Source organism: Numenius arquata, chromosome 4 (genome assembly GCF_964106895.1).
Source record: "Numenius arquata chromosome 4, bNumArq3.hap1.1, whole genome shotgun sequence".
NCBI lineage: Eukaryota > Metazoa > Chordata > Aves > Charadriiformes > Scolopacidae > Numenius > Numenius arquata.
Window position 1 is genome coordinate 24,725,096 of NC_133579.1, and position 14,198 is coordinate 24,739,293.

At 39.7% G+C, this 14,198-nt stretch overlaps 1 protein-coding gene across 1 annotated transcript in view; it reads right to left on the reverse strand.

The window, feature by feature from the left end:
- Positions 1 to 14,198, reverse strand: part of PIEZO2 (piezo type mechanosensitive ion channel component 2) — a 325,545-nt gene that overhangs the window by 60,812 nt on the left and 250,535 nt on the right. Inside the window, exons 21-27 of the mRNA XM_074146852.1 lie at positions 13,410 to 13,570; positions 12,277 to 12,453; positions 11,974 to 12,099; positions 9,768 to 9,968; positions 7,735 to 7,939; positions 7,490 to 7,591; positions 6,860 to 7,025 (exon numbers count right to left, since the gene is read on the reverse strand). Coding sequence (XP_074002953.1) covers positions 6,860 to 7,025; positions 7,490 to 7,591; positions 7,735 to 7,939; positions 9,768 to 9,968; positions 11,974 to 12,099; positions 12,277 to 12,453; positions 13,410 to 13,570 — 1,138 coding nt within the window. The remainder of the gene's footprint in view (positions 1 to 6,859; positions 7,026 to 7,489; positions 7,592 to 7,734; positions 7,940 to 9,767; positions 9,969 to 11,973; positions 12,100 to 12,276; positions 12,454 to 13,409; positions 13,571 to 14,198) is intronic.

Consider the following 14,198-nt stretch of genomic DNA (forward strand, 5'->3'; position numbering starts at 1 on the left):
TATCACTCTCAGATTAAAAATTCTGGAAATTACAGAGAATATGAAAAGGAAAACAATAATTTAGCTATTTTTTTCAGTATAATGTTAACCATTTGCTACATTTAAGCAGTCATCTAAGATATTAAATATGCTCATTCTTCTTGTTTTCAAAACATACATTAAATATAATAGCATTGGATATCTCTAAACAAACCGAACAACAATACAGGATTTAAAGAAAAGCATCTCAAAATGCAGGAGGCAATACAACTGTAGCAAGTGACAAATGATGTAGTTCTTAATGATGGAAATCTTTCTGATTTCTAAAAATATGGAATTACAAGTAAGCCCAACCATAAAAATGTCTCCAAAGAATTCACCTTGGAGTGAATTCTTACAAAATGGTGTTTGAACAAGTCATCCAGGGCACATCTTACCAATGAATACCACCAACCATCCCAGGCACCTCTGTGCTGGCCTAAGAACAATACTACATTGAACACAATGGACAGAACTACACTCGAGTAGTCCTGGGTAGATAAAAATATTCTTGAAATCACACTTCCTTCAGTTGTAATATGCCAAATCTCCTTGTCTGTTACAGTGTGGAGTCATACATCCCCCTAATTTTCATTAATTGTTTATAATGATGTAGGTAGGTCAAGTGCTGTAAGAGCAGGAATGAAGATGTGTCCTGCCAGGGGAGTTCTCAACATACTGCCTCTCAAATCACTTGATACATTCTCAGATGCAAATCTTTAAATTCTGCCTGAAACCCCAGAAAGTTTGGAAGTGAGGAGTTTCAGATCCTTGCTCTGGAGATTACAATGCAACAGTGGGAGGCTGAAACAAAAAGCCACCCCAACAGCTAAAAAGACCCTACACAAACCCAGAAGGTCAGTAAGGGTGCTTACCCTCTGAAAACTTCTTCAAAAGACAGCAGAAAATGCTTACTCTTGGATAGCATATACCATAATTTTGTGCTTTCACTGCAGACCACACAGATCATTAGTTTAATGCCATGTAAACCTTCCAAACCTCATCTTCTAAGTGGTCTTTAAATCTACATCCAGTCACAGAGAGGAGAGGCCACCCTCAGGATGTGGTATTTGACAATACACCTAGGAAATCTGAGCAGCTGCTTCCCAAGGGGACAGTCCCACTCTCCTTCATGCCCTCAGCTCTGTATTCCAGCCCCTTCTTTTGGCTTTGCTTCTTTGAATTGGTTTCAAGAAGCAAATTTGCAAAAGCCTATTAGTTTTGGGGAGAGGACAGAAGGAAGGACACTTTTCTGCCCATTCAGCCTGTGAACCAACCCACTGCTGGTGTGATGAATGCAAAGGTGAGAGTGTGTAGCTGGGGTCCAGGAACACAGCCACACATCTGAGGAAGATTAGCCACTACATCAGTGTACCAAGAGCATCAAACTATGGCTTTTTGTAGCATGATAATGTCTGAATGCAAAATTACACAGAATAAACATGGAAGATGAATGAAAAATAAAAAAATGTTGATTTGCCAACTGTGTCGTTAGCAGAACCCACTGATACTCTGGATAGCATTTTGGAAAAACCTATCATATCACTTTGTTCAAAACCAAGGAAGATAAAGTCTGGAAAGTTCATTCCACCCATCCATCAAAGCTATTGTAACCTCAGATGGCTCTCCATATGAAATTATCTGCTTTTCTTTACTAAAGCTTTAGTAGTCTTATAATGATTGCTTCAATATTTTATTTCCACAGGTATTAATTTTTAACTGTAATACAATCCAGCCTGTTGCAAAAAGATCGCTCTAGGTGTAGTTGTTTTCCCAGCATGCTCAATGATGTGTTGCGCTGCGGCCTGTCTAGTGTCCAGCCCTCTGCTTGCAGGCGCCGAGAGGTGCTGATGCTGCAGTGAGTAACCCCTTTGGGGAAAGGTGTTTGTCCTCAGCCAGCACTTTGAAGTTCAGGGAAAGAATAAACTTCTGCTTACACAGTGGTGAAAGCCGATTGTGCTGTTGCACTGACCCGTACAACTCAATGCTTCTTCATGCTGGAGGACCTGCTGTTATTTCGCTGCATTGCATTCCCTCATCAGCCACATGTTTTGCTTTGAGTGTGGCTACCCATCTCCATATAACTCCAAAGCTCTTCCCACAGCCCTCTTCTGATGACTGCCCTCTTCCTCCCCTCCAGGCATATTATCCCTATATATATGCATTCTGTAGGTGACCTCTACTCCCCAAATTTCTTCTTTCTTTCCTCTCTTCCCTATCTCCTATTCCTTACGTGCTTAGCAGCATGTGTGATCCTACATCACAGTTCGTTTCCCCTTTTAATCCCACCATTGCTAATCGCTCACCAAGCCTCCATCCCCAAAGCACTGTAGCTGCATTTCAGCCTTCAGAAAGCAGCTTCATTAATTTTCCCTTTGCCAATAGCAACACCGAACCTTCTGAAAATTAGCTGCCTTATTTCAATAGACTTCTTCAAATTTAGTGTTGTGGATTCTCTAGGTCTTATCCCCTACTATTTTTTTGTCAAGCCCTCTCCCAGGACTCTCATTCTCTTACCGGTAAGGTCCTTCCTTCCTGCTTCTATTTTTGAGGCTCATTTTATTAGCAACAAAATGTTTATCTGCTTTATACAACAAATACGACAGGAAGCCTGTAATGATGATTTGCAGATCCTCTCTCACTAACTTAAGTTAGAAGAAGTGTAGCTCCAAGCATTACAGCTGCTTTGAGAGACTTCACCTGACTCACCTGGTGATGGTTCCCAGGGTGCAGGTACTAAAGGGGACAGTTAAATGACTGGCTGTTAATATTGTTTCTGTTCTTAAGATGAAAAAAGTAGATTACAATCCCAATTTTTTCCCCTGTCAACGTTGAGGAGAACATCTGAAAACTGCTTGGGAACTGAAACAAGGATTTTCCAGCATTAGAGACTGTGGGAAAGGATTATCCTCAGTGAAGTCACTTTAAATCCTGTTTCATTTTAAAAGTTCCTGCTTCTGTTCTTCATTTTTATTTCTGTTTCAAAGGCCTTTGCTTGTGCTCTCCCTTGGGGTCAAGCACATATCCCCTGAGAAATCTGGGGGTGGAAATTTCAGGAAATCTCTTCCTTAGACTGTATTTATCATTGTTGAGCTCAAGTATTTCTCCAGAGAGAAGAAAATTACGGATTTGGAAAAATGTTCTTTTTCTGCCACTGTTTATGCTGCAGTTAAAAGCTTTTTATCCATGCCTACTAGAACAGGGACCAACTGGCATCTTCTCAAGGGAAGAGACACATCAGAAAGGGTGCTTCAGTCCACAACAGCCACTTCTTTTACATGGCAGTAAATGCACACCGGGCTTCTCAGAAAACACATGAATACTAAGCACTAACTTCTTTTTTGCTTTGTAATTTATTCATAACCAGGTTCTCTCCACTTATTTGTTTGGTTCTTTCTGACTGACTTCTGGAGAAATGCCATTTTTCATTTCACTTGCTTGGATAAGCTTTGAAGCAACTTCTTGTCCATGTTACTAAATAATTAGACCATTCTGAAAGTTTAGTGGCAAAGTGCAAGAAATGTTTTTAGACAAGTCCTTTCAGTTCCAAATTGTCTTGGACGGAGGCCAGATACATACGTTTTCTTCTGAGGTATATCTTCGGTGAATTCTCCAGAGCTTGAAAGTCCTTCGTTTTAAAGATTTATAATCCCTAATAAAAGATTCAGTCACTCTAAGAGACTGTCCAGTCATTGCTTCTTTGAAGCAAATTAGGCATTTAAGATTGCATATACACAGTGCAACCTCTCAAAAATAACATCATCTAAAGCCTGGGAAAATCTGCATTTTAGTGAAAGCATTGAAGGAGATACTTAAGGGCTCAAAGAAAGGAAAGACCTCATCACCTCATCAACAACACAAGATACATTACACAGCTCATACTAAAGGAAGGTCTGTTTATACCTATATACACCTTTCTACAAGTATGTTCCCATTACAGATTCAGGAAGCTTGCAGTAAAAATGAAAAAAAAAAAAAAAAGGCAGTTACAGCTTACCTACCCAAGCATCTACAAGAAAGGATATCATAAACAGGAATTTCCTCTGTTCCTGAAATTAATAGGTTTTCTATTCATTTGATGTATTTTTCAAACAAAAAATGTCCCTGTTCTGTTTCTTTCTCTGCCTTGTTCTTTTCATTCTACTTATTCACACAACATAAAACTATCACATGAAATAGTTGCACAGATTTCTATATTTAGCTGGAACAATTATAAAGTGATCCCAGTTTATTTGTTCAGCTCACCACTACTAATGGGACTGATTTTCTGGTTTTTTTTTTTGGTACTCTCCACCACCAATATTACTTATTGCTTAATACAAGTTGTAAACTCCCAATTAAATGGTTTCATATTGTTAATCACCTATACATAGGTCTATTTTGTCAGCACATGCCAAGCAGTGTGCTTAAATAGATGTGATGCCACCAATGACTTCAAGCTGATCCATACCATCCATACGAACCAAAACACAAGACTTAACCCAAAGGATTGTGGAGAGGCAGCAGGCCAGTTCAGCTTGGACTTTGCTTTCCATTATAAACCTGACTCTGATTCCCATCCAAAATCTTCAAAGAACATCCTCTGTGCTTCAAACTTTTCATGCTTGGCCATTTGGGAATACCTTCTACAGACAACCAGAAATACCTATCAGGTTCCATGGAACTTTGAAAAGGTGCCAAAAGTGGCTGCATAAAAAGCAGTGATTTTCTTGCCTCTTTTGCCCTTCCGAAGATAGCCTTAAAACACATTCTCATCGTTAGTGAATTTTTTTCACAATTTTTTTTTCTGGACTAAAGAGGGAAAATTTGATTTTTTATTTGTGCCAGCAACCATGTCAGCAGGGATGGTCTTTGCTAGTGACCAATCACATCAGTGTGCCTGATGCAACTGCTGTATTAGCTTTTGCTAAGATGGAAACACCACAGTGGCAAGAAAAAAACTCAGGCAACCCTCCCTCAACCAAGCCCTGTTTGGCAGGTGTCTATTGGAAAGCATCCCCACTTGCTGGAGCATTTTGAACAGAGATTATGATTTCTCTCTTTTTGCTTATTTTACTGGATGTAGAGCACTGGGTCCACTATGTAGATTGGAAATACTCAAGGGGGAGAACTCTTCACCCCAGAAGTGACTATAAATTTATGGACAAATGAGCCAATTGGATGTGTTTCAATGGTCTCCTCTTCAAAGCTATTTCAAGATAGATTTGGCCATCACTTCTAACAGAAACAGCAGGATCAGTTTAAAGATCTTGAGAAGGGCTTCGGGTGATAGCACTTCTCTTGTAAAATAGTTTATCAGCAAAAGGGAGATTTTGCTAGACATTATTTCAATTCTTTTTTTTTTCCTTTCACACTCAGACATCTGTTGGTAATGTGCATTCACAAAACAAACACCTAGCTCGACAAAACACAATAGCTAAGAAATCTCAATCTTCCTATTTATTCTTGTAATACTGCATCAAACTTTCAGAGACAACTTCAGTTAAGAATATGCCCAGCACAATTCAGAAGAGCTGAGCTAATCCGTGTTTGCTGAAATGATCACATAGGAATGGCTCTATGGTTTGAATACCATCCAGAAGAGACCGCCTCAGGCTCTGCCCCCTTTTATATTGTTCACCTTCTTGAACAACATTACATGCAATATTGAGAAACAGGGAGACACGTCAGTTGTCCTTCCAAGACACTTTAAGGTTTTTGTGCTTAGATGAAATAGCACAAAGGACAGTCTCTGTATTAGAGTATTATTTTGATTGTACTTAGACAACTACTCATCAGGACATGACTGACGACTTTGTGGGATTAAACATGCACATGCACAAGTTCAGACAACAATGGATTCTTGCTAACGTGCCCATGTTTTGGGGAAGCCACCTGAATGCTAAAGTCCACCATAAATACTGCCCCATAGGCCATTCATGGAGGGAATACACGCTTTCAGGCAAATTTCATAGAATCATAGAATGGTTTGGGTTGGAAGGGACTTTCAAGATCATCTTCTTCCAACCTCCTGCCATGGGCAGGGACACCTCCCACTAGAGCAGGTTACTCAAAGCCCTATGCAGCCTGGCCTTGAATGTTTCCAGGGATGGGGCATCTACCACCTCTCTGGGCAACCTGTTCCAGTGTCTCACCACCCTCATAGTGACAAATTTCTTCCTTCTATCTAATCTAAATCTATCCTCTTTCAGCTTAAAGACTACCCCTTGTCCTATTACTACATGCTCTCGTAAAAAGACCCTCTCCAGCTTTCTTGTAGGCCCCTTTGAGGTACCGGAAGGCTGCTATAAGGTTTCCTCGGAGCCTCCTTTTCTCCAGGCTGAACAGCCTTAACTCTCTCAGCCTGTCCTCATAGGAGAGGTACTCCAGCCCTCTCATCCTCTTCCTGGCCCGCCTCTGGACTTGCTCCAACAGGTCCATGTCCTTCTTATGTTGGGGGCCCTACAGCTGGACACGGTACTCCAGGTGGGGTCTCACCAGAGCGGAGTAGAGGGGAACAATCATCTCCCTCGACCTGCTGCCCACACTTCTTCTGATGCAGCCAAGGATACAGAGGTATCATTTATCACTGAACATCCCTCTGGGGAGTGCTTAAAACAATCAGCAGAGTTAGGAAGACTTGTTTTCATCTACCCTTTTCTAAACCAGAAGCTGATTACCCAGAAGCTAACTATCTGCTGTCTCACACAGCAGTGAAAGGTGTATTATGAGATGGGAACATACATGAATATTTGAATGTGAATTCCAAGTAAAATTGGAAGCTGTGAGAGTTACTTTCACATCAGAAAACTTTGCAAAAAGGAAGTGCTATATTTTCCAAGTGTTTAAGATTCAGTCTTACCGGCAGTGAATGAAGTCAGGAACAGGATTATGCTGACTAAAAGATGCTGCGTCAAGATTCATGCAAATTTCCACATTGTCTCCAGCCATAATACGTACTGCAGCTTTATTTTCATCCTCAAATGTCTGCCTTTGTAAGGATGCACACAGCAGCAACAGGAAATCATCTAGGAGAAAGCAGTGATTGAAAGGAAAAATTCAGTCATTAACTTAGATGTAAGGAGTGGTGGTGATATAATGTAGTTACCAGACTGTTTTCCCACACTTTGAACTTCCAAGACTGTACTATTTTCAATGCATTTAACACCAATTGAAATTCATTAATGTATTTTCAGGTTTTGCCTGTCATCTTCAATGATTTTTATTGAGAAATAAATTAGAAAAGGGGAAATAACTCATACTTTTTGATGCCACTTCGTTAAAAATGGGATTCAGAAAAAACAGGTGGAGAAATTACTAGTTATTTGAATTTTTTTACTACATACAAAGCCACACTTAGTATTCAATCTCCTATAGAATATGTCAACTTGCTACTGAAGAGTAAATAAAAGGCTGGCTTCAAATTACACTGTACAGATGTTTTAAACAAAGGACATGTAAACACTTCATAACTATGTGTTAAAATACTTACAGACAAGGAAGACAGGGTTTGGTCTCACAATGAAGTCTGGAAAGTATAACCACTTTATGATGTTGGAGTTGAAGTTGGCATTACCACTTCTCCATGGATAGTCTGTATGACAGAAGCACGCAAAAATGCAATCAGTACTTTATAACAATTACTTCATCCTTTTCTTCTGAATACTTATCAATTTTCCAGCACTTTTCTGTAAAAGCAAGCAGCAGTAATTGTCCATAAAGGCTAAGTGTCCGTACCTTTACAAGGAGCAGGTGGGATGCCAATGCAAAGGAAGTACTGGAATGTAATGATGCATGCCAGAAAACAGCAGTACTTTGGCCAGATCTCTGCAATAGCTTTTCTTCTACGTCGATACAATACAGCAATCAGCCAGAAGGCATGAATCATGGCATAAAAATCCATTCGTTGACCAATTATGTTCACTGATAGAAGAAAACAGGTCTGGAAAAGAAGTAAAGAAACATAAGAACATTTGCAACCTGATGGCCAGTCAATGCAACAATGATAAACTATTCTGGATACTGACAGAATGCTTGGACACGTTCTGGGGCTGACTGCCCCATGTCAAACCCCCTGTGCAAACCACCATGCTAAAACAGTTCGTATCGCTCCAACAGCAACCTTCCCCACCCCACCCCAATGCCCCAAATTTTCGATACTCTTCTATGAGTGTCATCTAGGTGAATACAGCACTAAAGCAGTTTTCCACTATGAAATATCTAAAGATACAGAATGGAAAGAGTGTTGTCCCAGTAGCCTATATGTGAAGTGTTTAATTGTTGCCAAGCAAAGCACATATTACACAGCTATATATTCTGATAGCACTTACAGATGTGAAAAAGAAAAGGAACCATTAAGAATAACAACAACAAAAGCGTATCTTCACGTGGGAACCAGACAAAAAGAAAAGGGATTTAGACCATATAACTTCTATGGGCTATAGACAAATCCAGTCAACTGCTGTAAGGCAGCTTTAGTTCTCCATTGTTCTAAAGGCTCTGCATCCCAGAGCATTTCTGTTCTCTGACTCCCTTTAAAATAATCCCTCCGCACAGTGCCATGAAGCAAGTTTTCAAACTTGGTGGATAATTCATAGTGAATCATATATTCAGTGTACTTCACTATTTTGATTTTCTCTCTCCTCAGATTAGGATGAGGTTAAATTTATTTCCCAAAGGAAATAGCTTGATGATTAATTTTAATTTTCACTCATTCTTAATCCTCAGACTGGCTGTGAACAGTTTACTCTGTTTATTGATAGCAAGGGGTAGTAGTCTTTAATAGATAGACCAAAAGCATCATTATGATTAAATAATAATAAATAAATGATAAATAAATTAGATTTGGGATGCATTGGCCTAGGAGTTGCCTTCTGCAGATAGCCACAGAAATTTGTGAAAAATCACTATTTCTACAAACATTTTTGAAACTACATTTCATGTGTCTGTGAACAAACAGAAAAGGTAAGAGAACAGAGATGAAGTTTTTTTTCTTTTTTTTTTTTTTTTTTTTTTGCCATACTTGTTCAGCAATAGCTTGTCTTCAAGACAGGTTCAGTTCTGATGTTTTGCTGCTGGACTGGGTGAAGCAGATAGGAGCAACACATTAGCTGAGCCTAAATGCCAGCAGTCTGGGCCACTGCTGCTGGCAAAGAGACAAGTAGGTCTTCAACTAAATAAGACACCTACTAGACATTTAGGATATATCATGGATCGTCAGAAAAATAGCATCACTCCTTTGCACCTGCCTCTTCTAATTCTCTGTGTGTTTCTTGTCTACTGAAAAGTTCTTTGAAGAAAGAACTTTGTCTTACATCAGTGCCACAAAACAGCAATAACTTTTGATGGAGCTCTTGCTCCTGCAGGTCGCTAACAGCTATAGTAACAAGTATAATAAAAAACGATGCATTTGTGCAGCCAGAGGGAAAAGAAGCTTATAAATGTTTAAATAGAGACAGCTAGCCCTTGCTTTCTTCTTTTGCTCCTGCAGTCCCTGGTTCCCTCTGTGTGTGTGCATGAGAGGGTATGCCTCAGTTGACTGTCCTTTGTCCCATCTGTTTTCCTTTTTGTTGAGTTACAAATAAGACATACACAGAAAAGCAAGAGGAAAACCACTACTAGCAGATAGATAGCAACTGTGGCAAGGTCTGACATGAGTGATGACTAAGAAGCATCCAGCTGTCAAACATAGTTCAAGCTAGTATTTTAAAATGACACAATCAAAAGGATTGGAATGATAGTCTAAAGAAAATTAATATATGGTGATTTACCTCCAAACCAAACTTGTAGAAGAAATAGTTTATGAAATATTTGACACAGTTTACCAGTCCATCATCCAGATGTGCTCTTGTAATATCATGGAAAATGGTTTTAGTCACAGGTGTGGTAAGGTTATTTCGACATCTGTAGTACTCTTGATGACGGTAGATTGTAACTTCAAAAGCCAGAATAGCCAGCATCAGTAAGTTATTCTATGGGAGATGCAATCAGAAGAATATGAATAAAAATTAAATACCAAAAGAAACTATAAAATTTTCCGATAAATATAAACCCATGAATACTCAAACAGATGTTACCACTGTGCACTTCCACACTCCAGGATGAACTGGCACCTATTCCCAGATAATATCATTGAAGCAAAGTAAGGTTTCTACTACTTCTTGGATTTTGATGAAACATAGTGACATTCAGAAGATACATTTAAAGACACTAATTAAAAAATACTATAGTGAACTCTAGTTGTGGAAAGGGAGACAAAATGCATTGACCCATCCATGTGCCCTCTCATATTTCATAGCTTCTCTTAAGATGTCATGCTTTGCTTTGCAGGAGACAGACGATATAAAGGTACACAAAGTCATCTGCAGGGGTTCAGCTGGCAAGCACTAACTTCCTAAAACTTCAAGGATGCTGGGTAGTGCAAATATATCCTGGATACTCTTTTAAATGAACAGTCTATCTGCCAGTCTTCACTCAGGCACAGCTCCTTCTGTCCCAAGCCAGGGTCTCTGGGATGCAGTCTTGAGTGACTCTGATGTGTTTTGTTTTTTTTCTCTCAAAAGGGAGATCTGCCCTGTACTTAATAGAAGAAAGGTATTAACCAACTCCAAAAGTTGGTTAAAAAGAACAGCTCAGATAAAGTCCCTTAAGGAAGCCATAACTGGAGGTGAAGAGGCAATTTCTAGATCTCTGTTCACTGAGAAATATTTGGGACAAGAATGTCCTGACACAGGCACCACTGTTGCTTTATTTTTTTTGGTTTGGGTTTGGTGATTTTTTTTGACAAGTTATTTTTCCTTGCTTTCTTTGGGCTTCCTATTCTTGTTGGGGAGAATTTTACACAATGTACTATAGATAGGCTCCTCACTTCAACACTGTAGACGTTTTGAATACCTGTTATTAAAGGGGCATAACAGAATTACACCAAGACTCAAAGCTTGGGACTTTCAGGTCTAGCACTGACCTGAATTTCTCTATGTAGAGGAGACATTTTATTTGCTAACTCAGTGAAAACCCTTCTAGAACAATTTATCTGTATTTATAGACAGTATTTATAGCCGTAAAGCTCATAGCATCAAGCCAGACACCACTAGGCAACTTCACTCTCCATGCAGAATTCTTGGGTCAGTAATTGCTCCTCCCTACACATATTCTTAACTGTGGGAGGTGCACGGCTAAGGGACTGAGAGGCAGAGGCACTTCCAGGGCCTGATATGTTGACCACCAGAGCTTGGCAGGTCTTCTCTACACGTAGCACACAGAGGTAAGCTCTCAGGGAAGACATGAGGAATAAATCTGGTTAAACCAAAACTTGCTGTTGTTCAGTCAACAAATTTCTGACAACCTTAAACTGTGTATACAAAATTTTGGAGATTCTTTAAATTAAGAAGAGACATGCAGGGTTTGCCCCAGGAGTTGGCACATCTTTATTGTAAGTAGGGTTTTTTAATCAGGACAGGAATAATAAAATATTGCTCACAGGCGTCAACCGAAAACAAGAAGAAAAACAAAAGACATCCACGTACTCATGTCTGAATGAAATATTCCCTTACCTCATTATATTTTCTAAGCTGTGGCTAAGGAATAAGCACTTAAAAAAATTAACTGCTTATAGCATATACTGTCATTCAAGGGAATTACTCCAATTAGACCCATCAGTCCTTTGGTACCTGAAAGCTATGTACCTCTTAATTACTTAGAGTTCTTAAATATCACATTTCTGAGAGTGCTTTTAACAGATGGTAGAGTTAGAAAGCCATATTTCTATAAGCAGATTATCTTAATTGATACTGAATCCCTTCTGGAAATGTCCTGTGTAACAGATACAGCTTTCTGTTGTCTCTTCCCCTCTGTACTTCCCTATTATCAATGGCTTGCATTACATTTTTTTTGTGTGGCAGACGATTTATTTCAAAGAAATTGCTAATTTCATTACAAGTAAGAAAATAACTCAATACAGATAATTAAAGAAATTACCCTTAAGTACACAAGCAGGGGATAAGACTTCCGCAATCCAACCCACTCTGCAGGATCAACTGGCCCACTGTAGAGGACCGAGGTTTTGAGTTCTTCTAAATTGACCTTAGTTTCATTCTCTCCTGGCTAAAAAGAAAATGCAACAGTTTATAAACATAAGTTTAAGGCTGCTTGGGGTGGGAATGATAATCAATGATAATACATCAGATGAACTGTAGTTTTCAGTACTTGATGTGCTTCCTTTTGCTCTTCTTCATTGAAGAAGGCAGTAGTCAAATCTTTTTAATATGCACTTGTACTCACCAATGTACAGTTACTGGAAAAAGTGCTGGGATCAATAGATGTGAGCTGGTACAACATTTTGCAGACTATAATCACACATGTCCAAACAGTGCAGATACTTGATGCCAATGGGCGAAACTGAGCATATGGCAAAGCAAGAGCCCAGGCAATTAAAAACACAAAGTTAAACAGAGACACCTGAAAACACAAAAACAGTGTGGAAATTACATGGAGTAACAAGAGAACTGAGAAAGTCTGACCTTTTCGATAGTAATTTAAAAAAAAAAAAAATCGTTCAAAAGAAAGGGACATAGAGAAACTGTGAGAAAAATACTGAAAAAAATCACAACAATATTCACAAAAACACAAAGTGGTAAGTGAGGCAGGAAAAACTTAATAGTCAGTTTAGGAAGAACTTTGTCTCCTACATAATATTTATACTATTAGACCCACAAAACTGCATACCCACCCTACAAACAGACATGAAATACAAAGGACCACATGCTGGTTCTGCTGCTTTAGTACACATGAAACAAAGAAGAGATGATACAGATTTGTGTCTGTGGAACCCATCTTCATCCTCTTGGCTGTTTCCCCCCAAAAGATGTGAGAAAAATAATTTTTTTATTTTGTTTTTTTAGTGAATCCTGTCCTACTATCCTGTTCAAGGAATGGCTATGTCAGGTAGAGAACTCACACTGCCCACACCAAAGGCACAGCTAAAGGTGTTGCTCCCTTTTTCTTTAGGTATAGTTCCATGTTCCTATTTCTTCCGCACCAGACCCAGTTTAGGTAAATTTCTTAGATGTTCCTTCCCAACCCTTTTCTACACCCTCCATCCCTGGATGATGCCCACAGCCAGCTTGAGCAGTGGAAGGATTACGTCTCTTGAGTCCAAAGATTAGACTAATAAAACCTTAATAGCTGGAGAAAAGGGGAGGGCTGAGAATATCTAGGCAGATAGATAGACTATCACTGTGGAAGAAGATGTCAGGGCAGGTCTCCCCAGCAGCTGACAAGCCCAACTGGATCCTGCAATTGCAGTGAGGTCTGACATGAGGAAGGCATCTCCCTACACTTGGGTGTGCCACTGCACAGCAGATGCTGACAAGCCTCCACCATGGGTGAGATTTTGACAGAGGGTGTTTACTTGCCTCTTTTACTGTGACCCAGATGATGTAAGAGGAAACAATTTTGATGATATGCAGCTCCAACAGCCACCACACAAAGACTTGCATCTTATGAAAATACTCCAGGAATTTCAAAAACAGCACTGTAAGGCGGTCGATCACCAGATGCCACTTGTTCCTTAAGTCTGTAGAGATGTTCAAGCAGAACCATTGGGAGGGGAAAAACAGAAGGTCTCTGTAAAAAGGAATGCTCCAGCAGACAACAATGAGATTTCTACTTACTCTCTTCCAGGTCTTAATCTAAGGCAAGAAGGAGGTTAATGGTATGGCTCAGTGCTTAACTAAGACAAAACAGGGTTGAGGCCCACTTAGCTATGGTGTTCTCCATTCTGACCCAATTCACTAAAAGGATTCCCCACTTCAAAAGTGGTGGTGACTTCCCTGGCCAATTCTGCTTTTATTCACCTCTAGCAGGGCCCTTCTTGGGCTTCATTTTCCTCCAGTGTCTTTGAACCTAAGCTTCGGGATCCCATTCAGGGACTAGATCTGAGACACTGCAGCCCTGGCCCTTATCCAGCTCAGAAAGAATAGGATTTTGTTTGATGTTTGGAAGCTATGGAACTAGTCTGTTTTCAGAAAGCATAGACTACTATGATCCAGAAAGCTTTTCAGCCAACCCGGAAGAGATCCATGCACACTAAAAGTAGGACTCTTGTCACATGGCTTTAGACAGCTATACTATAGATGTCTTCATAGGTCAGAGTTATCTAAACTGCCTCGCAAACAGTACACCCTCCTAGAGTGTGATCTGTG